At 42.2% G+C, this 26,405-nt stretch overlaps 2 protein-coding genes across 2 annotated transcripts; one reads left to right on the forward strand and one right to left on the reverse strand.

The window, feature by feature from the left end:
• Nucleotides 1–1,740: 1,740 nt before the first annotated feature.
• On the reverse strand, nucleotides 1,741–5,878 carry LOC125900667 (tubulin beta-4B chain). Its single transcript, XM_049595812.1, has 7 exons — nucleotides 5,719–5,878; nucleotides 5,391–5,499; nucleotides 4,273–4,383; nucleotides 3,852–4,096; nucleotides 3,407–3,729; nucleotides 2,959–3,303; nucleotides 1,741–2,768 (listed from the first exon to the last, which is right to left on the reverse strand). The coding sequence occupies exons 1-7, from the start codon at nucleotides 5,773–5,775 to the stop codon at nucleotides 2,618–2,620; spliced, it is 1,341 nt and encodes a 446-aa protein (XP_049451769.1). The 5' UTR covers nucleotides 5,776–5,878; the 3' UTR covers nucleotides 1,741–2,617.
• Nucleotides 5,879–10,266: 4,388 nt separating this feature from the next.
• nrde2 (NRDE-2, necessary for RNA interference, domain containing) lies at nucleotides 10,267–25,850 on the forward strand. The gene is made up of 19 exons (XM_049596947.1): nucleotides 10,267–10,342; nucleotides 13,370–13,472; nucleotides 13,913–14,116; nucleotides 14,230–14,370; nucleotides 14,913–15,178; nucleotides 15,330–15,499; nucleotides 15,717–15,941; nucleotides 16,262–16,451; nucleotides 16,735–16,868; nucleotides 17,663–17,783; nucleotides 18,009–18,181; nucleotides 18,312–18,483; nucleotides 18,599–18,819; nucleotides 19,508–20,003; nucleotides 21,779–22,197; nucleotides 22,365–22,504; nucleotides 23,565–23,706; nucleotides 25,248–25,319; nucleotides 25,494–25,850. The coding sequence occupies exons 1-19, from the start codon at nucleotides 10,282–10,284 to the stop codon at nucleotides 25,617–25,619; spliced, it is 3,576 nt and encodes a 1,191-aa protein (XP_049452904.1). The 5' UTR covers nucleotides 10,267–10,281; the 3' UTR covers nucleotides 25,620–25,850.
• The last annotated feature ends 555 nt before the right edge of the window (nucleotides 25,851–26,405 follow it).

The raw sequence follows: 26,405 nt of genomic DNA on the forward strand, positions 1-26,405 counted from the left end.
GCATTGTCACCAAACTGTTCTTGGATGGTTGGGACAAGGTGCTCTCAGAGGATGTTTTGGTACCATTCTTTATTCATGGCTGTGTTCTTCTGCAAAATTGTGAGTGAGCCCACTCCCTTGGCTGAAAAGCAATCCCACACATGCATGGGCTCAGGATGCTTTACTGTTGGCATGACATAGGACTGATGGTAGCACTCACCTTTTCTTCTCTGGGCAAGCTTTTTTCCGGATGCCCCAAACAACTGGAAAGGGGATTCATCAGAGAAAATGGCTTTATCCCAGTCTTCAGCAGAGAATTAAGATCGTTTTCATGGCAAAGAGGGACTTTGCAATTAATTGCAATTCATCTGATCACTCTTCATAACATTCTGGAGTCCAGTATCTCACATAAGTGAGTACACCCCTCCCATTTTTGAAAATATTTTATTATATCTTGTCATGGGACAACACTACAGAAATGACACTTTGATATAACTTAAAGTAGTCAGTGTACAGCTTCTATAGTAGTATAGATTTACCTTCCTCTGAAAATTACTCAAAACACAGCCATCAACATCTAAACAGCTGGCAATATAAGTCAGTACACCCCACAGTGAACATGTCCAAATTGTGCCTGAAGTGTCAATATTTTGTGTGCCAACCATTATTATCTGGCACTCCTCCATGATGACATCATGGAGCAGATGGATGTGAAGACAGCCCCCCTCCACCTTGAGCTTGAGGATGGCCCACAGGTGCACAGGTGAGTTTAGGGCTGGATACATACTTGGCCAGTCCATCACCTTCACCTTCAGCTTCCTCAGCAAGGCAGTTGTCATCTACTAGGTGTGTTTTGGGTCATCATCATGTTGGAAAACTGCAATGCAGCTCAGTTTCTGGAGAGGGGCGATCATGCTCTGCTTGGAATTCATGTTTCCCTAAATGAACCGAGCTCCCCAGAGCTGGCAGCACTCATGCAGCCCCAAACCATGATGCTGCCACCACTATACTTGACTGTAAGCAAGGGACAGTTGTCTTGGTGCTCTTTCAGCATGTGTGGCACCTTGGTAACAAAGTAAGAACGAAAAACAGACCTACCAATTGCAAAACATACTCCTGTTATGGCTAGACAAGAGTTCAGTATATTTTTAATTTCAGAGGCAGGAAACAAAAATATATTTAAGCCTTCAAAGTTGAACACATTCAAGTGATATGATCAAAACAAATCATCCAAGTATGTCATAAGAGATACATATCTTAGTTTCCTTATCATTTTTCTCCTGCATGTGAACAAAAGAAATAGGAACAGGAAGCTTCATAGCACGATGAGGTCCAGGTGTTATCTGACTTTTCCTTCTGCTGCAGTTAACAGGTGATTGTTCTGTATGACTGGTGATGTCTGCCCATACACTGTTTTATTAATATACGTGTTATATATTCTTTAATATATGACCCTCTGTAAGATTGATTCATTTCTATGAAAGGATAAAATGCAGTTTACAATCTATAATCCTGATGCATAATTTGGATAAGGCCAAATGTCCCCAAAACTATTTCAGAATGTGCAATCAGTTATTTCTGTCCATGAATTCTGGTATCATGACTTTCAAATTATTTGCTTTTATTTAGGCCAAACAAAAGATATGTCATTTCTGTTCAGGTTTAACAAAGCTAAAACACCTATGTAAAACCTTTGTCAGTGATAAAACATCTGTAGTAGTTCAGTTACATTTATAAGAAGCCATGAGAAACCACAGAGCATAGCACTAATTCATAGTCTTTATTTGAACCCATCTATAACTTGTATGTCAATAAACATTCCAGTTGAAGCACACAAGGAATAATGTAGCAGTGACAAGTTCCTGACACGGTTTACAGCTTTCAAGTCTTTCAGTGCAAGGTGTTTGTTTTTTTCTGCTAAATGAGATTATTTCATTCTGCTTTGAGAATTACACCCACATTAAACAGAGCAATAGTCAGATTCAGCAGTGGTGCCTTGAACTGGTCAGCATTACATTCTCCTTCATCACGAATACATTTAAAACCAGCAGCTTGAAAAACACAAAGAATAAACAGAGGGTGAGCATTTACCTATTTCACAACACCACTGAGGGGACAAACAAGATCAACAGGTGCCGGAAACATCAAGAGCCAAGTTGATCCGTGACTTACAAGATAGTCGGTAGTCTGTGAACTTTAAAATATGATAAATGGTATTTCCTCACACATAACTAATGTTGACCATTTATTTCCATATGAATTCATGATGACATGTTTTGAATGTTGCCACTCAGGGGAAAGTGATGTTCAGGTGATGCTCTCCAAACAGAGAGGAAACAGGAGAACATTTATATCCAAAGTAAGAATAACAAACAGACGTGTTAACTGCAAAAAGTTGTGTGAAAAAATAGAACAGACAATGTTTAAAAACCAAGGCTGTAGAAATCCTTCATGCTCCTGTTTAGGCTAGACAAGAGTTCAGTATTTCATTTGACAGCTTACAGTGGAATTACTGCACACTTCTTTGAAATTGTCCAAATGATTGATTTTAAGCCAATTTGTGATAATTCTACAATGCATTGAACCACATGAACCAGCCCTAACTGTTGCATAGTAAGAAAAGGGTCACGGTAGGTGTCTAGGCCAGTTCCTCTTCACCCTCCTCCTCCTCAAACTCGCCCTCTTCCTCAGCTGTGGCATCCTGGTATTGCTGGTACTCGGACACCAGGTCGTTCATGTTGCTCTCAGCCTCTGTGAACTCCATCTCATCCATGCCCTCGCCTGTGTACCTGAAACAAGTAAACACATGCATTTTGAAAAATAGCTATTGGTGAAGTCGCTTGTACTATGACAGATTTTGGGTTATGAAATGACAGTCATGCATGAAAATCTAATTTAATGTATGAATTTTGGGTAAAAACAGGGCAGCACAAGTACAGGAATGTCTCTCCATTGTCCTGACAGTCTTCCTTTACTCACCAGTGGAGGAAGGCTTTGCGTCGGAACATGGCAGTGAACTGCTCTGAGATGCGTTTGAACAGCTCCTGAATGGCTGTGCTGTTGCCGATAAAGGTGGCGGCCATCTTGAGGCCGCGGGGAGGGATGTCGCAGACAGCTGTTTTGACGTTGTTGGGGATCCACTCCACAAAGTAGCTGCTGTTCTTGTTCTGGACGTTCAGCATCTGCTCGTCCACCTCCTTCATGGACATGCGGCCTCGGAAGATGGCCGCGACTGTAAGGTAGCGCCCGTGGCGTGGGTCGCAGGCTGCCATCATGTTCTTTGCATCGAACATTTGCTGGGTGAGTTCAGGAACTGTCAATGCCCTAGAAAAAGACAGACAGTTCAGTTAGGATTTATTTCAAATGCATTACGATACAACTTGAAGGTCTGATACAGTCTCTAAAAAGCACACTCCTGCCTCTCTACCTGTACTGCTGGCTGCCTCTGCTGGTCAGGGGGGCAAAACCTGGCATGAAGAAGTGCAGCCTGGGGAAAGGAACCATGTTGACGGCAAGCTTCCTCAAATCGGCATTAAGCTGGCCGGGGAAGCGCAGGCAGGTGGTCACTCCACTCATGGTGGCTGAGACAAGATGGTTGAGGTCGCCGTAGGTGGGCGTGGTGAGTTTCAGTGTGCGGAAGCAGATGTCATACAAGGCCTCATTATCAATGCAGTAGGTCTCATCTGTGTTCTCGACCAGCTGGTGGACGGAGAGGGTGGCATTGTATGGCTCCACCACTGTGTCTGACACCTGGAGAGGCGGCGTGAAGGGAAAGTGAGACAAAGACAGGAAGGAGGAACAGCATTAAAGCACAGAAAAGCATGTGGAGGGACAAATGCTTAATTTAAAATATTTCCATGTATTATACGTACCTTGGGAGAAGGCACCACGCTGAAGGTGTTCATGATGCGGTCTGGATACTCCTCTCGGATTTTGCTGATGAGCAGCGTGCCCATACCGGAGCCGGTGCCCCCTCCCAGGGAGTGTGTGAGCTGGAAGCCCTGGAGGCAGTCGCAGCTCTCTGCCTCCTTTCTCACCACATCCAGGACAGAGTCCACCAGCTCAGCTCCTTCAGTGTAGTGGCCTTTGGCCCAGTTATTACCTGCTCCGCTCTGACCTACGTCACATAACACAGAAATCTATCACAGCTGTTGTTTCAACACCTCCTGGATCTACATCAGACATGACCTCATCTTGCAAAATGAAACAATGTACTCACAGTAAGCAGTGCAAACACTGAAAGAGACCCTCAACTACTTCACACACATGAAGTCCTGACATTCAAATTCTCACCAAAGACAAAGTTGTCTGGTCTGAAGACTTGGCCAAAGGGACCTGACCTCACAGAGTCCATTGTTCCTGGCTCCAAGTCCACCAGAACTGCACGGGGGACATACTTGCCACCTGGTGATAGAAACACAAATGGACAAATTATTGACAGATAAATAATTTATAAATTGCCCTGAATCAGTAGACACCTGCTTGCTTTTCTCCTTTTTGTTAGTATGCATCAAACAATTTCCTCATTAAAATGTTCACCAAACAAAGCAAAAAAGCCTTTTGTACTTGTTTTAAGAGGCTGGATGGCATGTCAATATACAGCCTAGTGTGCTTATAAACAACCTAAGAAACATGGATGGAGCCACCCCTTGGCCTTCCTCTGCAAAGTTTCACTCTAATTACTGACCAAGAAGAGACTTAAAATTACCACAGAGAGATGCAAAGGAACTGCAAACATTCATAAAATAGCTACAACAGCAGGCAAAACTGCAGAAGGACACAAAACAACCACATAAAACACAAACTTACCTCAAAGAAACACAAAACCACAAAAATGCATAGTGACCACAAAGAGAAGCAGAACAACAAAAGGGGAAAAACCACCATGAAGTCTGTGTGTCTTGCTCCTCTGTGGGAGAGGTGGTGGGGCCTTTTGCATATCTGTGCCCAGGGGCCCACTGTCTCATAATCCACCCATGACAAGAGTGTACAACACCTATATCTAAAATGGCTTTCCAATTTTATACTTTATCATTAACGTGCCCATTTATATTTTCTACTATTACACCTCCGTGACCCTCTGTTGCCAGTCATTTCCTTACAATAAAATGTCTCCTATTAAGAGTAAACTAAAAAAAAAAGTCGTTTATCTAAGACCTAAAATATCATTAGGTGGAGGTTTGTTGATTTGTTGTAAGTTAACATGGAAACGGAGACAGTAACTAGGAAGGACTCATGCAGGTCACGCTGGCCTTAAAACTGGTTTCTAATGGCTTCCAGCGGGATATGGATCCCCTGCTGGATGTCAACGGTACTAACAAGCCTACCGCGTGGTATTGAATTACCTTGACTACCTTAGAAATGATCTAACTAGATTATCTAACTCTGTAGCTCAGCACAGTGAAGCTAACCTGTAGCCTCGTTGTAATACACGTTGATTCGCTCCAGCTGCAGGTCGCTGTCTCCATGGTAAGTCCCGGACGGGTCGATGCCATGTTCGTCACTAATCACCTCCCAGAACTAGGACCAGGAAAAAGGAATAAAAACCAACAGTTAAATTAACTGGCTAACTAAGGTAAACTATCATTATGACTCAACACCGTCGGCGGTTATACACCGAGCCTATCATTAGCTTTGTTGCTAAGTAAGCTACTTTGTCAGCCCGCCCAAACCAAATTAGACATTCACGCTGATTTTCGGTGAGTTAAGACTTCACCTTTAGCCCAAAACTATTATTACCTTAGCTCCAATCTGGTTTCCACACTGGCCAGCCTGCAGGTGAACGATTTCCCTCATTTTGGTGGTTATTAAAAAAACTTCTAAACAACGACAGAAACTGACAAAGTTGTTAACGCTCTAACGTTCCAGCAACGGACTAACCTGAGAAGGTAGGAGCTTTGCCAACTACTCCGGCCGATCAATGCTATTGGACCGGCTAAATGTCAGTCAAAGCACACCAGGCATCTGATTGGTTGAGAGAACTTGGTTTCGAGTTTTGATTGGATGGTACTATGGGAGTTTCGTTGCTTTGGTAACACAAAATAGGATCTAATACACAAGAGCGTTTCTGTAGAGAGACACTCCCGAGACACTCCCTTTATGCTTGTACTGGCGTGAATGGAACAATTTCAATGAAAACCCCACAGCTTAACAATCATTGTCATGTCTCCCTTCATCTCTAATATATGAGCCTGCCTGCGGCTCTAAATAAGAAAGGTAATAATGGGTAAGACAGGCAACACTGAGGCGAGAGGTGATCATTTATGGCAACACATAACCTACAAAACTTCAACCACTCTTTGCTATAATGATACTTAAGAGTGCTGTCATGTTTAGCCCCAGAAGGTCTGCAATGATTCACAACAGAAAGACACATGTCGCAAAGTTTCAATTTCCCCTTCACAAGTTGTAAAATTATGTGCATCAAAATTAAATTTCAATCTTAAGAATGGGATCCATCTCAGTTAAAAATGCTGAAGTTCACCTCTTTTTTACCTTGGAATTAGTAAACTGCAAGTAGGCTATAACCTACATGAGGTCATCATGGAAAAAGATCATGAGTAAGTAACTGTTGTAGCTTGATTCGCCACAAGAGGGTGGTGGAGAGCTGTATAACATACTCACCTGATGCACAATGGCGTTTACCGGTAGCTAGGTGTAATTCAACCTTCTGTCTGTTTTGGGGCCTGATCTTTATATATTGGCATCTATGAACAAAATTAAATCTGATTAGTTAACTCAAATTCCAAGTTTTTCCCTACATAATTGACAGACATTACCGACCGTGTCAGATTTACAATGAAGCCAGCTCTGAAAACAGCCAGAGATCCTTCACTAATTCACTCTAGCACAAAATAGTCTACAGGCTCAGTATATTTCCCATTATCTCTTTTTTGAATCCTTTTGTAAGAATTCATCAGATGGATAAGTGAAAGTAAACTCACTTCTTTGGCCTCTGGTAGAACTGTATAAGGATCATCTGTAAATTCTCATAGAACTTGTTTTCTTTTCACCTGATTAGGATACTATTCTGGTGATTAAGCATTTCCAATAAATGTCCTGATGAACTGGTTGCTAGATCTACAATACAGGGTGGCCACAGATCTGATACAATAGAAGAGTGCACCAAAGCCTGTGGAGCACTAGGTCACAGATCAGATTCCTCTTTCAATGCAAGCTCCTAAGAACAATGATTTCTGGTTTGTGAGTATGTACCTACATGTTGTTCCAGATGAGTGTATTATGTAATGTAAAATTATCCTTACAAACTGTATTAATTACCAAAAAAGGAAAACTTGAAAGCCTGTGAAAGGTGAAAGACAGTTGTAAAGGTGGTTTGTTAAAGTAAAACTACAAATCCGCAGATACTTTAAAAAAAAAAAAGTACAATATTACAATACCATTGGCAACTAATTCCTCTACAGAAGACAGAGTAGTTGTGCACACATCCAATCCTGTTTTTGGTCAGGTGCTGGATAATAGGGGTCCATGCAGAAAGGAGAAGAAAACCTGCACACTGAATTAGAGCTCCCAGTTTACTTTATTGACTAAATCGTCAACTAATTCCTCTACACCATGGATCAGAAACTGACATTTTAGACACATATAAAATTTGACAATGTTAAATTGGATCTAGAGGAGCAGCTTCCAGGCTGAAGCAGAGAGTGATTTCCAGGTCAAAGTGCTGGGATTATATGGATACCAGAGCGACTGTGGAAGTATTTTCACCTTGAAAAGATTCATTTGACCTAGAAGAGATAAAGGGAGTATCATCCAACACACCAGGCCTCTTTAATTTTGTGGATTAAAGGTATAAAATTTGCTTTATAAAAAGCAGAGAGGGGTGAAGTGACATACATATATATATATATATATATATACAGTACAGGCCAAAAGTTTGGACACACCTTCTCATTCAATGCGTTTTCTTTATTTTCATGACTATTTACATTGTAGATTCTCACTGAAGGCATCAAAACTATGAATGAACACATGTGGAGTTATGTACTTAACAAAAAAAGGTGAAATAACTGAAAACATGTTTTATATTCTAGTTTCTTCAAAATAGCCACCCTTTGCTCTGATTACTGCTTTGCACACTCTTGGCATTCTCTCCATGAGCTCCATGAAATGGTTTCCACTTCACAGGTGTGCCTTATCAGGGTTAATTAGTGGAATTTCTTGCTTTATCAATGGGGTTGGGACCATCAGTTGTGTTGTGCAGAAGTCAGGTTAATACACAGCCGACAGCCCTATTGGACAACTCTTAAAATTCATATTATGGCAAGAACCAATCAGCTAACTAAAGAAAAACGAGTGGCCATCATTACTTTAAGAAATGAAGGTCAGTCAGTCTGGAAAATTGCAAAAACTTTAAATGTGTCCCCAAGTGGAGTCGCAAAAACCATCAAGCGCTACAACCAAACTGGCACACATGAGGACCCACCCAGGAAAGGAAGACCAAGAGTCACCTCTGCTTCTGAGGATAAGTTCATCCGAGTCACCAGCCTCAGAAATCGCAAGTTAACAGCAGCTCAGATCAGAGACCAGATGAATGCCACACAGAGTTCTAGCAGCAGACCCATCTCTAGAACAACTGTTAAGAGGAGACTGCGCCAATCAGGCCTTCATGGTCAAATAGCTGCTAGGAAACCACTGCTAAGGAGAGGCAACAAGCAGAAGAGATTTGTTTGGGCCAAGAAACACAAGGAATGGACATTAGACCAGTGGAAATCTGTGCTTTGGTCTGATGAGTCCAAATTTGAGATCTTTGGTTCCAACCGCCGTGTCTTTGTGAGGCGCAGAAAAGGTGAACGGATGGATTCCACATGCCTGGTTCCCACTGTGAAGCATGGAGGAGGAGGTGTGATGGTGTGGGGGTGTTTTGCTGGTGACACTGTTGGGGATTTATTCAAAATTGAAGGCACACTGAACCAGCATGGCTACCACAGCATCCTGCAGCAACATGCCATCCCATCCGCTTTGCGTTTAGTTGGACGATCATTTATTTTTCAACAGGACAATGACCCCAAACACACCTCCAGGCTGTGTAAGGGCTATTTGACCAAGAAGGAGAGTGATGGAGTGCTGCGGCAGATGACCTGGCCTCCACAGTCACCGGACCTGAACCCAATCGAGATGGTTTGGGGTGAGCTGGACCGCAGAGTGAAGGCAAAGGGGCCAACAAGTGCTAAACACCTCTGGGAACTCCTTCAAGACTGTTGGAAAACCATTTCAGGTGACTACCTCTTGAAGCTCATGGAGAGAATGCCAAGAGTGTGCAAAGCAGTAATCAGAGCAAAGGGTGGCTATTTTGAAGAAACTAGAATATAAAACATGTTTTCAGTTATTTCACCTTTTTTTGTTAAGTACATAACTCCACATGTGTTCATTCATAGTTTTGATGCCTTCAGTGAGAATCTACAATGTAAATAGTCATGAAAATAAAGAAAACGCATTGAATGAGAAGGTGTGTCCAAACTTTTGGCCTGTACTGTATGTATATATATATATATATATATATATACACACACTAAGGTACACACAACCAGAGGCTTACTATCAGAAAGGGATAAAGCTAAAAGGAGCTCAGGAAATATTATGTGCCAGGGGCTAAGGATTTCTGCTTTGAAAGTTATACTAAATTATGGTCATAAAAGTGTATCTCCTGCAAAGTGAATGAATCAAGAAAATATGTCCTTTTCAAAGTGGATAACACACCACTTACTTTTATGTGCAGGCTCAGTGCTGAATGTTTATAATAGGATGTTGGATTATGAAAGCTACTGCAAGTTTATGAACTAATAATTATGGCAGAATGTGTTTTAATATATGTTAATATAAGCAAGAAGAGAAAGCTCCAGACCATTACCTTGGACACTTACTTGCAACACAGGTATTCTCTGGGTGGAGCAGGGACCACATGCTACACCTGTGAAGCAGCAAAGGTGTGAAAGCTATGGAGCTAAGTGACATGATTACAATTTCATTACAAGTAAAATAAAATAAAATTAAATAATACAAAATAAAATAAAATAAAATTGGGGACCCTTGCACAAGAATTTTTTTTTTTTTTTGCTACAAACAATTTTAAAAAGAAAAAGGCAGACTTTTTGCAATGTAGCTATTTTGATTCTGTATTTTCTATATTTTTCAGTTTGCAAAATGTGTAAAATAATGAAGGAAAGGAGAAAACATGGGGTGAAAAAAATATTTGTTGAACTGGTCGCTCTACTTGTTTTATTTTAGTAACCCGGCTGTCAAGTGACGTCATATTCCTGCGACTGTTTATATGCGACCATCATGGCTCTGTTTCCAGCTTTCGCAGGAGTCGACAGTAACAAAGTTGAAGATTCGTCTAAAGGTGACCGCTCCTACATGTTGCACCCGTTTTAATATGGCTTACTATTAATGGCAATACTCTGTTATCATTATGCTGATAAGATAAAGCCTTTGAACCACGAGTTAACGTTAGCTCATATTAGCTGTCCTAACGTCCGCCTGTCGTCAAAGCTTAGAGACCTCAGCGGTTACTTTGCTGTCAGTCAGTTTACATTCCGCTGCACGGTTACTTCTGAAAGCCAGGGTGATAACGGCCCAATAAACCAAGCAAAGACAAAGTCAAAGACACCACTATTACATTATCAGTGAACGAGTATGTTTATATGCACTCAAGTACCCCGGGTTGAGTCTAGTTGGTTTTGATAATATATGGAACATGACCTGTAACTTACAGAGAAACGTGGTCAGCTGGTTAAGCTGTAGACATAATACTGTCTAGGTTCCTGATCCTCTGTGGCAGAGCAGGATTGTCTCATCCACATGCTGCAAATCTGTCCCTTCTGTACTGACTGAGTTAACTCTGGTTGGTTTCTAGCTCCCTAGACCTAGATTTTGGTGTACTTACCCATCTTCTGCAATTTAGCTCCACCATCTAAAGTTCAGTAATGCAAGATCAAAGAAATATCTCCCCTTCATTATTATGATGTGATTTTGGATTACAAAATCCAATTAAAGCTGCAAGCAGCGTTTGGCGGGACCTCGCACTCGCGCCCGTTTCCGCCCCCAGCTTATGTCGTCACTGTGAATTATTTAGAAATATCAAACATACTGCCACAAACATCAGAAAATCCTTACAGAGCTGAACGTTTTGATGTTTGAATGCTTTCTGTAGCTGTAGGTATGTACAAGTGATGTCACATTATGCAAATTAGATGAGCGAATTTCTTCCCATCAGATTCCTCTTCCTTTATTTTGAGGAAGAGACGACAAAAACAACACAAAACAAAATAAATCTACTGTGTAAATGTTGGTCCAAACTGTTGGTCCAATCATGAAAATAATGTGATCATGAGAGAGATAAAGTTATACAGAAGATCTGTTTAGTAGCAGTTGAGGTGGCATGTGTGCATCTTTAAAACTGATAAAATAAACGGTGTAGGAGGAGATGTGTTTTCTTGAGACCACGTTTGAGGCGAAATCTTACTTTGAAAGGGCAAATAGGTCACTTCCTGTTGGATTTAGGACATGCCTGTTTTGGTTTGATCTGTCTACGACATGCTTACAGGCCACAGTGGCCAGTTTAGTAGACCTAGGTGGCACTAGAGAGCCCATTTTGGAACTGTAGGGGTTAATAATGTGTATTTGCTGTTTGAAATGAAGATTCTGCTGCTGTAATCTGTCCTTTAAAGATTTTGAGACACACAGACAGAGAGCCGTGTGTGCGTGTCTGTGTGTGCAGCCGTTGTCATGGCGATTAATGACTTGTCAGCACCTGTGGCACACACAGACAGCTCAGGAGAGCAGCTCACCAAAGGCTATTTATAATGGGTTTTAACTCCTCGAACAAATGCTTCGCATGCCCAAACCGTTGGTCCAAGCAAGAAAATAAAGTGATTTTGAGAGACAGCCACGTCTCGTGAACGCACGTGCCGCGTTTTAAATTTCTCGAGTCAAAAATGTGGTCAGGGGAGCGAGTTTAAAATGTGTTGCACCTAAGCTGTTTCCAGAAATTTCTCCTCTGAGTTTACATGGGAGTGAATGAGAAAAAAATCGGCGCTCCCTTCGCTTTGGAGCCACTCAGCAAAAATGTGTACGTGTGAGAGATTCCATGTCAACATATCTGCGAGCAGGACGAATTTTCCTACGTTTTGTGGCATAAATTGTGTCTGTACAGTGAAAATTGTGGCCATGGCAGCGAGTTAAAGACAAAAGTTTTAGACGATTTTTAGAGCCCTCTCCACTCTAGCTCACAGCATTCCGTGCAATACACACCCATTGTAAACTGAGAATTTCTCCACTTTTGCTCATGGTACTTTGAGAGGCACCGATGAAAAACGATAAAAGATATGAAAAAGATGAAAACATGAGTGAATAGATGAGACCCGTGGCAACATTTGAGAGTTGGAATGGAGTCTGTAGCACAAAGTATGGAGACGCTGTAAATGCTAGAAAAAGCCCGAAGATTGGTCTCTTTCTCCCCCCTGCTGCCATTCATTTCCTATGGGACAGCTTTGGAAGATCGTCAGGACGTTTTTCTGACATCTCACCTTATGGAGGCCACAAAATCCAAACGAAGCGAGTAATGAAAAAGTTACGCACAACTTTTGATTAGAAGGAGTTGATCTGTAATCTGTGCAAGTTTGAAGTCGATAGGATAAACGCTGTATGAGAAGATGATTTTTTAGGAAAGGCAGTTTTAAGGCAAAATCTTACTTTGAAAGGGCAAATATCTCACTTCCTGTTGGATTTAGGTCAGGGGTGTCAGCGCGTGATTTTTAGGTCTTGATGAGACGAACACGCCACTTTTGGTTTCATGTTTCTACAACGTTCCTACAGGCCGTGGCGGCCATTTTTGTGTGCCTAGGTGGTGCTAGAGAGCCCATTTTGGCACTTTAGGGGTTAATGTCACCATTTTATAAAATTTTTCACCAGTTCTGATGTGCGTGCCAATTTTGGTGAGTTTTTGAGCATGTTTAGGGGGTCAAATTCCAGTTCAAAGAGGCGGCGGAAGAAAGAATAAAGAATAATAATAATAATAAACACAGCAAAAACAATAGTGTCCTCGCCTTCGGCGAGGACTGGTCAGTGAGAAAAAATGCGGCAAAAACTATAGGGAGGGTCCTCGCCTTTGGCGAGGACTTCTTTGTGAGTAGTCCACTACTGTTGGGCCCGGTCACTTATAAACGCACGCAGCAAAAACAAGAGGGTCCTCGCCTTTGGCGAGGACTGCTCCTTGAGCAGTCCTCTGCCTCTAGGCTCGGTCCCTAATTATGACTGTGACACTACACTACATGTAAACACACCCAGTGAGAGATAGTTGCAATCTTGATCATCTATCCACTTCCTGATACTGAGTAACACTCTTTTTTAATCCACGTTCTTCTTTTAGAATTAGACTGGCTGACCAACAAGAGTTTTAAGACTGGAGATGCCCTCGCTCTACACAGTCGTTTGTTTGAGACCAGTGAGAGGCCGAAAGAGAAGGAATCAAGGTACACATCAAAAAGAGAAGCGAGTTTCTTTGCCTGGAGACTGGACATTATACTTTGCACGCTGTAGCAGGGAATGTTGTGGTGTGCATCTTTTAGATTTCCTCAGAAAAATTGTTGCATGTGGAAAGCTATTGTCAGTGTTTGACAGATGCTCTGATTTTATTTTTGTATTGTTTTATTGTATTTTTCTGATCATTTTATCTTATGCATGCCTCCTTTTGTTTTTCCTTGTGTCTTTGTTCTTCTGACATGTGTTTCTTCACTGTGAAGTCACTGTTGCAGAAATTGGCTACATAATGATCATTACTTCATCACTTTTCTATTACAAGTATTAAATGTATTTAAAAACTAGTTGAATAAGCCTTTGCTTTTGATTAAGGGAGGTGTTTTCTCTCGGTCTCTGACCACTGTTAACGTCTGGTTCACCTTATAATCTTCAGTGTAGGCAGAGAGCTGAGCTCTGCGGAGGAGGGGGAAGAGGAGGAGGGTAATGTGCCACCCAAAAAGAAGAAAAAGAAGAGTGAAAAGAAGAGAAAAAAGAAGAAAAAACATAAAAAGAAAAGTGGGAGATATTCGGACAGCAGTAGGTCTGACTCTGAAATCATTTTCCCCAGTGACCTCAAAAGGGAGCAAGAGGCAGACAGGTACAAAAGAAAGCTTTCACATCACACATGCTTACATGCTACGTTCATCTTAAACACAATAGCACTTGCTTACTTCCGCTGTATATTAATGGTTTATGTGTGCATCCATGCAGTCCCCAGGCTGCTCCGTTAGCATGTCGTTTCTCCTGGTTGGATGACCTCCAGGCGCCAACAGAGCAGCCGTTCTGTGTGGACTGTAAAGCAGACCCTGCCAACTGGACGTACAAGTCCCTGTACAGAGGAGACGTAGCCAGGTACCACGCACACATTCATGCACACACACACACACACACTACACCATGAGGCCAGTGCTGTGACATCTTTGTCCATGAATTTTTTCATTTGACGAAGACAGTAAGTCAGTGGCCAGTCTCTATATACAGACTCTACATTCAGTGAATGTAGAGTAGAGACTCTACATTCAGTGAATGTAGAGTCGGAAACAGAAATTCGCCTCCTCCGCCCAAATCACACTGGAATGCCAAAAAATCGGGGGTCTGCCCCAGAGCCTGTATCGCCGTCTGCCGGAAGTCAGACACCAAATACAGCCGATGGGTTCCGAGAATGGTCAGTGGCTAACCCTGCTCATGCTAACTACCTTCAGTAGGTTCCTCAGTTTATTACAAAAGAAAAACAGTTAACACATCATTGAGTTTGGGAAAGATTCTCTGTGACGCTAACACTTAACATAAAAGATCCCATGCACTTTGAGAAGGTTTAAAGACTACAGAGTTGAACTTGATAAAAATGTGGTGGGTTATCATTTTAAAGATGATTTTAAAACTCTGTGTTCCAGGTATAAGAGGAAAGGCAACTCCTGCTTGGGTCTGGACCCTCGCAGACAGGCAGTCAGCTGGGCGGAGTCCGAGTCAAATAAGAAACAGAAAGGCGGGGACAAGAGTAAAGCAGCAGACAGATACTTCTCAACAGTCAGTCGGCAGCTGCTGAGATCCGAGCTCCCTGTTCCTACGTTACCTACTGTTCCTGAGTGCAGGGATGTCATCAGCCCCACCTCCTTTCTCCCGCTGGGGGACAATGAAGAGAACAAACGAGGAGGGATGGGTAAGAGATTTAGCTGCAGCAGGCATTGAAAAAGACAAAGCACAAATCTCTGATGTTGTCTTTTAAAAATAAAACATGCAATATGTCAATCCAGGTGACAGAGTGCAAACATCATCAGTAAACCCTCTCAGAGTGTATGACTCCTCCACAGCCCTGTGGCTGCAGGGGAAGGGGCAGCAGGAGCAGACAGAGCAGCAGAAGCAGGACACCGAGACGGGACAGACTGCAGCGCTATTGACCGGAAGGACTGAAGAGTTTAACAGACGGCTCAGAGAGCAGCCAACAGACACGCAGCTGTGGTTACAATTCATACAATACCAGGTATGAAGACTTTGCTTTTGTTACATATAGACTGCTGCTTTATCCTGCTTCACTTGTCACACATGGTGGATGTTAAATCACATGCATGTTTTCAGGCCTTCTATATTGTAACTTAAAATATGTACAGTATACTGTATGTAACCCCAGTGAGATAGTCATATCAGACTTGTAAAATCAGCGATACCTCTAAACCTGCTTATCTTCTCTTTCTCTCTAGGATGAGCTCAGTGCAACATCGTTTGGAGGCGAGGAGGAGCAACAGGGCAGCAATTCGGCTGATCGTTGTAAGTCCTCCTACCGAGCACTCCTGGAGAAAAAGCTGAGCATCGCAGAGCGTGCAGTGGCCACCAACCACAGCTGCATAGCTCTGCAGCTGGAGAGGCTCAGGATCTGCCAAGAGCTCTGGGAGCCCTCACTTCTGGCTAAAGAATGGAAGAAACTGGTCAGTCTGCAGTGTGTTTCCATAAAACCTCACTCAGTGTTTCTGTGTGTTGACTACAGCTGTGGTTTATTTTCAAGTTTATTTTTTGCCCTAAAAAGAGTGGAAAATTGGCTGTGCTCTATTTTTTTAGATTCAGTTCACTCAGTTTCACTTTTACAAGCAAAGGCTCCCACACATTTGTTTAAGTTATCACTCTCGATAGCCGTGTATTGAATGCTTCTCTGCCTTTTTGTCACTGACCAACGCTGACATATGTCTGTAGATCAAGGATAATAGTCATTCTAACAAGGCTAACTCATGTTTTATGTATTGGCTTTCAGGTTTTCCTCCATCCCAACAGTGCCCCCCTGTGGAGGGAGTATTTGCTGTTCACCCAGAGCTACTTCAGCAACTTTACTGTGTCAAAGGTCAACTCTGCATATGGGAAGTGTCTAAGCACGCTCAGCGCAGTGCGTGACGGCAGCATGGTCTCTCACCCGGCCCTGCCGGGGCTTGAGGAGGATATGTTGGGTAACAGATTTTCTTGAGCCTTTACTTGCCCTGTTTTCTACTCCAAGGGGACTGATTAGTGGGTAAAAAATACACATGCAGATACCCTGCACATTTTCCAAGTCAGCCTCGTTTTATCATCTGCCTCTGTCACAGGGAAGTCACACATGTAATACACACAGACACTTTACATGTGATGTGTAATATTCTCTCTTGCCTCAATACAAAACTTTGTTGTTTGTTTGCTCAGTGCTTATCGATTGTTGTAGTAATTTTTCCTGGCTGTCCTTTTCCTTCTGTCCAGATATCTTCATCCAGCAGTGTCATTTCCTGCGTCAGTCTGGTCACTCAGAGAAGGCGATTTCTCTGTTTCAGGCCATGATCGACTTTACATTCTATAAACCTGACAGTGTACGAGAACTCTCCACCAAGCAGCAGGTAAACACACAAACACACACTAAAGGCACACAGGAACTAATTCTAATGTAATTTTGATAGTTAAATGTAAATCTAAACCTAATGCTGATAAATAATCTTGACCATGAGACCAAATCATAACCTATAGTGACAACTAAAAGGAATATTTCAGCATTTATAGTACTCTTAGGCTTTTTCACATTCTTGGCCTGGTGCAGTGACTTCCTTGAATCTGGCAAGGAAAATATAAAAGAAGGAAAGGTCATGACGTCAGTGACAGTGTTCGAGGAGCCGCAGTGTCAGTTCTATAAGAGTCAATGGGGCGGGCATGGCAAATCACTATAACCTCCATCTTGTCTTGATGTTGTTGTTGTTGTTTCAACTTTGACTGAAAAATCCTTCCACCAGATTAAAAAACACATTACGTGACGTCCACTGACATTTTTTATTTAAATATGCATGCTCATTTTCCTTATTGGTCTCTAAACAGATCATGGCTCTGTCCATCAGCTGCTTTTCAAGCCCTTGTTTGGTCCAAGGTAGCTAACGTAACATCATGATACATAAAGAAAAGGGGCAGGTCTGACCTGCTAGGCAACTTGTTATTTGTACACATTAGTTACAGCGTTTTAGTCACTGAGTTTGTCTTTTTATTTAGTCGATTGGTACAAGAAAATTGAATTTTGGAGTAAAATCTTTTTCTATTGGCCGTATAGAAACACAAGAGGACACATACCAGGTCACCAGTAAACTTAATAAAGAGGAAATTGTGCCTTTCACTTAATTTATGAATATTTTTGTGTGTGTGTGTACAGGTCGAGTTCTTTGAGCCGTTCTGGGACAGTGGGGAGGAGAGGGTTGGAGAGTTGGGAGCCAGAGGTTGGAAAGCCTGGATGCTCCAACAAGAGCGAGGAGGGTGGCTACAGCCCAATGCAGGTAGAACACACACACACACACACACACACACACACACACACACACACACATCCTTATAACAAAATGAGGCAGCCTTTACTTTATTTAATGTTGATGTAAATCCTGGAATCACCTCTAAATTGACTTATGGGCTAAAATCGTAGAAACAACAAGAAACTGAGAGTCATCATCTTCGTCTCGTGTGTGTGTGTGTGTGTGTGTGTGTGTGTTTCTGTGTACCCACAGAAGAAGAGGAGGAGGAGGAAGAGGATGAGGAGGAGGTAAAGGACCGGAGCCAGCCCAGATGGACAGTCTGGTTGGATGTGGAGACGTCTCGTGAAGCAGCTCACTGGCTGCCCTGGAGGCCTGACAAAGCCAAGGGCCAATCAGAAGAGGACTGTGAGGACCCAGACAGACAGGTACTGTAAAATGTCTCTGCTCATGTATGATGTGTTTGAAAGCCACTGACAATATGCTACCATTAAACCAGTGAATAGGTGTGACCACTTTGTTTGACATCGTTGTCTCTCTGTTTCTCTCCAACTGTAGGTGTTGTTTGATGACATAGGTCCGTCCCTAATTTGTCTGTCTACACCGGAGCTCCGGCTCTGTCTTCTTCTCCATTTCTTTTCATTCCTGGGGCTGCCTGTGGACTCTGTGCTCTCTGCTGCCCCCTGTCAGCTTGGCCTGCTGCTAGAGAACCTCTCTCTACTCACTCAGGGTAAAAATGACACCGTCAGTCAGAATCATGCAAACTACCGACTTGTTTTTTAAAACTGTAACGCTCAAGTTGAAGCATACAAATGAGGTAAATCTGGCTCCATGTCTCATCATAGGTAATGAGCTCAGGCATCCTCTGACCTCCCACGACCTACCTGAACCTGGGGTTAACTCTGTAGGTCACATGACCACCCTCCAGGGAACAAGGAAGTGCGTGGGGCTTGGGAAGCAGGGTGAGAGGTTTGTCACCAATGTGATCAGTATGGTCCAAGCTGTCCTTCCTGTCCACCACCGAGCTGCCCTGTCACTCAGCTGGATGCAGTACGAGAAACTCAAGGTAGGAGTCAGTTTGTTGGGCTTGAAAGAGTTCAGGACAGGATCAAGTTCCTCTGGCTCTTCATAGTGCTCCTATTGGCATTTGCACCTGAACAAAAACAACCAATCAGAGTCAGGAGGAGTCTCTAACGCAGTGTCAGTCACTGCTTGTACAAATGCTGTGCTGCCAACTACAGCGTACACAGTAAAGACAAGTAAACAGAAGTAGACCTGTGAAAGTGCAAGCTTGCTTTCCGTTATCGGTCTTCTTCTCTTTACTTGTCTTGCTTTTCCATTGCTGATTATTGTTTTTCTTTCTTTGCAAAGCTCCTGAAGCCACGCTCTGAAGATATTGAGCTTGACTGAGAGCATGTACAGGGGAGGGGGGACTGCGCAGCATGTGCACGAGCACTGATTGACACTGCATTATAGACTCTTCCTAGCTCTGAGTGGTTGTTTTTACTCGGTGGATTCTTGCAAGTGCCATTTGGAGCACTAGGAGGAGCCAGAGGATGTCTCATGTACTGATGACAGGATACAGTGACAGTTTCAGCAATCATGACAAGAAGTTATTTTTATAAAAGTTACCTAATGAACCTTTAAGTTATGTTTAAACAGGGAAAAAAAGCATTCAGGATATTAGTTCCAAGTCTAAAAAGTGTCTGACCTTTGTGCAGATTGACTCATTTTTATTTTTGTGTATATGTCAGGTCTGGCGCTGCTTGCGTGGCAGCAACAAAAAGCGTCTTCGTTCTCAGGGTAAACGCAGCAAGCGGGTTGCCAAGCAACTACTCAAGGAACCCGACAACCGCTCATCTTTGGTGCTGTGGCGGGAATACGCTCACCTGGAGTGGATGCTGGGCAACCTCGACGAGGCTCGCAAAGTCTTCTCTACGGCCACAGCGATAGGGGGAACCAAAGGTCTGAAGAGCCCCACCCTCTGTGAGCTGTGTCTGCTGTGGGCCCAGCTGGAGGTGGAGGAAGGGGCCGGTGAGCGAGGGGGAGGACAAACCGATGTCACCATGTCCCCAGCTGTGTGTATACTAACCAGGCTAGCAGAAGGAACTTCTTCATCGTCCTCTTCATCCTCCCAGTCACTCTCTCCGGTTTCCATCCTGAAAGCCAGGAAGTTGTATGAACAGGCTCTGACTGCTGGCTTGTCAGCCCTGGACCAAAACCCCCACAACCCTCAGGCCAACAGAAAAGGTTCATTTTATCAACAACTACTGTGTGTTTTCTCACTGTTGTCTCATCATTTTAGTAGAGTGTGAAAAGCAGCGTGCAGAGACTTTAAACTTTTGCACAATATTTAATCATCGCATTTCATCAAATATTTAGTTGTATATAGACTTTGTCAATCAATCCAAAAACCATTGTAGTCTTTAAAAAACAGTGGTCAGTAAAGAGACGTGTACAATACATCATTAGTAGTGACTGAGCTGAATTATGGAACAGCAACCTACAAGTCATTACTAGCAGCTACACATCAGTCTGATTTTTTTCTACCAAATAACAGTTCCAATACTTTAACTAATACTGTCTGCCAATACCATCTACCGATCAGACTGTGTCTATCTTTTTCCTTTAAAAGTAGTACATTCTACTACATGAAGCCCATTGGAGTCATATTGATATAAGGTAACATGAGGACAGGGAGTGCAGTGGCACTGAGAGCTGAGTTGTTGGCTTGTAGTGACTGAATAATGTAACTAACAGCAGAAACACCGAATTTCATTATGACATTGAGAAAGAAACTGTATTGTTTGTAGATTGGTCACATCACACCCGGTCCACTTAGTCAGGTCATTATCTGTGCTGGTGGCGATGCTGCATATCAGATTTGTGCATACCTAGTTATTATTCAAAATAATGGTGTAATTATTGTTAAATTAAGCTGACTCATTGCCAGACTGATGGTAGCCACCAGCCTTTACATTATATTCTAGTGAGTGTTTCACTGGGTCTGGTGGATTTCTGTGCAGAAACAAAACTGTTCTGAGTCGAGCTAAAGCATTCAGTTAGCCTGAGTGTCAGACTGAAGCTCCCAGAACCTTCAGTCTGACATGGCTTCCATTGAAGGCGATTTACAAGGGGGAGGGAATTTGATTTTTCCCTAACCAATCAGTAGAGATCAACAACTCACCCAGAATCTGACGTCATTAGTATCCATGCCTCGGGGGTGCCGAAAACAAGCGAGCATTGCCAGTTTAAAATGTCTCCGTCGTCGTGCACGCCCATCTGCATCGCCGTTAAATCCAGTTTAGCAGCTTCCTTAATTTGGTCCTCCATTAACGCGAGTAGTGGCGAAATACCTCGATAGCATCGTTAATGTGGTCTGTAGGATCTGTAGCGGTCGCCATTGTTGCTATCCTCACCAGTTACCCACCAGCGTACAGCTTGACATCAGCGTGGTGCTGATTGGCTAATCGCTAGACCCCCGGCGTTCATTGGTTCGTCCAGCGTTTGGACGAGATAAATCGCAAATTCATTGAAGTGTGCCAGACCAGAGATGCAAGCCTACTCAGTTGAGTGGGCGGGGTCTATGGTCTGGAACCAGGCTAGCATTCAGTTTCTTGTAGGAGTAAAAGGTCAATTGATAATCTTGAGTAAAAGTAGTTATATGATACACCAAAAAACTCTTCACCAAATGCCCTTCCCCTTTGAATGCAGAACCTAAGTTGATAAATTAGCATTTTCACAGAAGACATTTTGACATGTCAAAGAAGGAAAAGCACTGGTGTAACTCATATAATAACAGATGGGTGACTTCCATGTAGCTCCTTCAGTTTCAGGGTCCTGGAATTGTGCATGCTGGCTCACTTTCACACTGTCATGGCTTATTGGGGCACATAAATAGAACAGAGCTTCTGTTAGTGTCTAATTAACACCTATGCCTTTCCTTTTTTTGACATGTCTGAATGTCTACTGTGGAAAACAGCTTTCTCTCATTAATTTGATCTTACTTCTTATCATTCCACCAGCAGGCCATGAGGACCTGCTCGGAGAGAAGCTAAGGCTGCGAGGCCTAATAGGCTGCTACACTCTGTTCCAGTACCTCACAATGGGCATCCAAGCGGCTAATGCCATCTACAGCCAGGCTAGAGGGAGGATGGAGGAACTGCACAGCACGCTAACACTTGACAAGCAGCTTAACAGTAATGAGAAAGCTAACCTTGCTAGCACAGATGCTAGCCAGTCTGCAACTGATTCTAGCCATAGCAGCAGGCACTTTGCTAACAGGCTAGCTTCTGAATGTGAGGCATTAGCAGTGCAGCAGGCAGTGCTGCTCAGGTACCACAACAGCATCAGTGTGTTTCCACTGGCAACACTAAGACAGACGCTGACCTGTGCCCTCCCCACCTGGCCCAGCAGCGCCCCTCTTTGGAGCATATATGTACAGGCAAGCCTCGGTCCCTCATTTCATTCATTTCATTTTTTAATCACCGTTGGTTAACATGGAATCAGTCATTGGGAATGAGCTTCTCTAGAGCTCTTAGCATTCATTCTGCACCAAGTTTTGTACTTGAGTATTTTGGCATGATGACCCTCATGTGACCTGTGTTTCAGGTGGAGAACCGTTACCATAGTGCTGGCCGGGCGCGTCGCTTTTTTCACTCTGTAACCAGGGACAACAGCAGTGTGGTGCCGCGCCTCTTTGCCATTGTTGCTGAACAACAAAGGAAGCAGCTGGTGGACGCTGCTCAGAGGTAAGAGCAGAAAGGATGATGGGTAGTTGCGGTTTTATGCTGCATTTTATGGGAACAAGCATTGGAACAACTTAAAAAATCAAGTTACCATGACTCTATTTTTCTTTGTCTCTTTGACTGTTTCTTTCTTTCTTCATGTGTGATAAGTCAAGAAAACTAATATTCAAAAAGAACGGCAGCAATGATGAAGTTAAATCCTTAATGTGATTAAGTGTTTGGTTGAATCCAAAGCTTTGCATTGATAAACTTGATAAAAGGGAGTGATTTGACAATGGAGTCCTTACAGTGGGAGATTTGTATTATGAAGATACACTTAGATACATTTGATAACCTATTGCGATAATATAGTTTGTCTAGATACTGACAACTGCATCATGCTGCAACAAAGATTTTTGGGGTCGTGTATTAAAGCCCCACAACCAGTGAAGGAGTTGGGAAAACTCTTGAAGGTTTTTGGTGAGGGACAGGAGGTATTCAAAACTGAAAAATGTTTGGGAAAGGGATGTGGGTGTTTGATATAGATAAATGGGTTAAAATTTGTGGCAATTCTCATAATATATTGAGGTTTTTGAGGATAAAAGTGATGCAGTTTAAATTCTACATCTTTACTATTAGATCCTGAGTAGATTACACAGACTTGGATTCTACCACTTGTTGGAAATGTAGCAGGAATGAGGACACTCTAATACTGTATGTGTACTGTTGTTATTCCCCAACATCCAAAACCTTTGAATGAAGATTCACAGCTATGTTACAGATGTATTCAGACAGCAATAATGATAGGGCGGCAAAATATTCTCAGGAACTGGAAACACCTGAAACATCTACTTTTCAGGATTGCATAACTGAAATGGAAAAGGTTGCTGCATATGTCATATTGGAATAATAACAGTGCCAAAAAATATTGGCTTAGTGAGGAAAGTATATAATAGGGAGGGATATGATACGTACTGGTATATATACACATATTGTTTTGCATACTCAACCAAATTTCACACATATTTTCTATCAAAATTCCCACTGTCCATTAATAATTGTATATTTATTTAATTGTCTTCAGGTCTTGTAGCCATGATGCTGCCTTGCCCATCCTGCCAGAGAATGGCCTCAGCAACCGTATCCGTGGACTGTTTGAAAGTGCCATAGCAACAGAGATGGGTTCTCACTGTCCTTTACTTTGGAGGATGTACATGCACTTCCTGGTGAGACAGCAAATAATACTCAGAAACTCACATGCTTACTGGCCCTGTGAGGTCAATTCATAATCTTTTTGAACATTTATCCAATCCAGAGCAGCGTAGTTACAGACTTCAGTGAAAGGGTGTTTGCAAAGTCCTGCTTTTCTTTTTTTCACTTAATCAATTTAATAGGCTTATAGGTGTATACACAATGGCAAAAAGGAAAAAAAAAATAGGAGGTTAGGTTGCAAAAGTTAAATGTGTCAAGGAGCAAGGAATGAATTTAGCATCAGAAATATATTAAATATATTTTCAGAGAGATCAAATTCAAACACAGACATGTTCAGTTCAGTAATGACTGGAAAAGCCTGCTGCACCTTCATGATCTGTATATCATTCTGCTACACCTTAGAGTGCTGCCTGTGTTTCTCATGTTGCAAATATTGACTTAGAGATAAAACTATAAGAACTAACACACACAGTAAGACCAGCCTATAGATACAGTCAGTATTCATGAAAACGCCCACAAAACGTCACATCCCTTCATGCAGAGGGAGAAAATGAGGCATTCGCTGTCATGCTGACGAGTTGCTGTGTGGCTTTGTACACGTCAAATAAACTTAAAAATCCAAAGTGAAAGGGTATTTTCAACCTGGACCCTAAATGACTAATGGTAACAACTTTTTTTGAGATTGGTCCGGTATTGAGCAAGAGCAGCAGCCAGGTTGCAATAAAAACACTCACACACTTGTCAGACAGTTTCAGATTAGATTATTTAAAGGATCCTACAGAGATAGACAATTTTGTTTAAGAGAAAGATCCTTTTTGTTTAACTAGACACAGCCCCAGAATGACTATTGTCAAACCCACCAGACTCCATTGAAATAAACAGTAATTTTGTCATTGTAAAACTTCTTTCCACTGTTCCCAACAATCGCCAACTCTGGTTTAATAAAAAATTAAACTCTTAATTCACTCGGTGAGGTATGAAAATATGCTGGCTCTATACACACTAAAATTATCATATATTTAAATAGAGTATGCTGGGTTTGGCGATGGGAACTTTGCAGATGTTTCTGGTGAAACAAAAAGAATCGAATGCTCTGTCTCAGCTGTTTTTGATTGCTCAGCCACTGGTAAAAAGTCGTGAGCCTCCAAGGACCTGGAGTTCATAAGGTTGCAAATCCTTGCGTGACAATGTTACGGCACATCATCAAAACATAAGCTAATGGCGCTGAGTAACGTCGGTGCTGCTATACTGTCTCGGAAACATGCATGTAGTCTACTACATCTTAGCATTAATGACAGGGTACTGATATTATTGTAAGTTTAGTTAATCATATATATGGTAAATTTTGTAGTCTCTTATGCGAGTTTAGAAACCGTGCATTTCCAGGCCGGGGGAAAGGACTGTCAACTCTGTCCTTACCACGGCCACTAACTATGACTACACATCTGTATCCACACAGACTTTCTTTGTGTAATTTGTGCATTTGGATACACAGATATTAAGTCTTATGTCTGTGCTGTGTGTATGTAATGTGTTTATATGTGTGTATTTATAGGTGTCAGAGGGGAGGGTAGATCAAGCCAAAGGGATCTTCTACAAGGCCTTACAGAATATTCCCTGGGCTAAGGTGAGACATAAAAGTGATATATCCAAGCAGCTGCTAAACACTGTCTACTTGTTTTTTTTTAATTTTACATACAAGAAATAAATGTCATTCACTCTCTTTGTGTGTGGGGGTGTCTATGAATGTAAATTTGCATTTATGCAAATGTGTGTCTGTTGCACGTGTGTGTGTGATCAGGGTTTGTACATGGACGCAGTGCACCTGTTCCCTGAACATCTGCAGGAGTTCGTAGATCTGATGACGGAGAAAGAACTCCGACTCAGACTGCCCTTAGAAGAACTGGATATACTGCTGGAGGACTGAACACACACAGATATCATTCAAGAACTTGTGTTTGCTTTATTGCCAACTTGCTACTATCAGCACACTTGATGGCAGAGCAGGAGAATGCAAAAACTTGGGACGCTTACACACACATATCTGCAATATTAAACAGTGACGTTGCAGTGATCATATGGGTTCAGGGCCATCCTTTGTACATAATGTCTTTATTTTCACAGCAAAACACTAGTTAATAAAAATGTGATTCTCATTCATGTGTTGTGTGCTGTATGTGTGTTTATGCATATGAGCTTTAAGTGCATGCAAACTGAGGTTGAAGGCCTGTATGCAAAATGAAATATCAAATAAATCTCCATAATATCTTTATTAGATGCTGTTGTAAAGACCAATTCCACATTATAGTCCAAAGACATAAATTGTAAACAAATACTGAGATAAATAAGAAGCATAAGAAAGACTGGAAAATTTGAAGGAATACTTAACCCCCCAAATGATGTATGTACAGCTGAGGATCAAAGTGTTGTGTCAGTGGAGTCTCGCTTTGAAGAGAGCATAGGTAAGTTTCACTTCAGTTACTGTCAAAAACTGCTGTCTGTTTGAGAAATACTGAGCATATGACTGGATAAATGAGACTTGGATTTCAGTGCCCAAGTTGTGTGAGAGTTTGTAAACAGATGTTTTGACAAAGTTTTGCTATTGTTATACACAGTTGCCCATGACTTCAGTTAATGAAGAATTACCTCCATTTTTTGATTTGTTTACTGGAAGCATGCAAAAAAATATGAAGTCTGATGTTAAATTAACTGA

The sequence above is a fragment of the Epinephelus fuscoguttatus genome, linkage group LG14 (assembly GCF_011397635.1).
Source record: "Epinephelus fuscoguttatus linkage group LG14, E.fuscoguttatus.final_Chr_v1".
In the NCBI taxonomy this organism is placed as follows: domain Eukaryota; kingdom Metazoa; phylum Chordata; class Actinopteri; order Perciformes; family Serranidae; genus Epinephelus; species Epinephelus fuscoguttatus.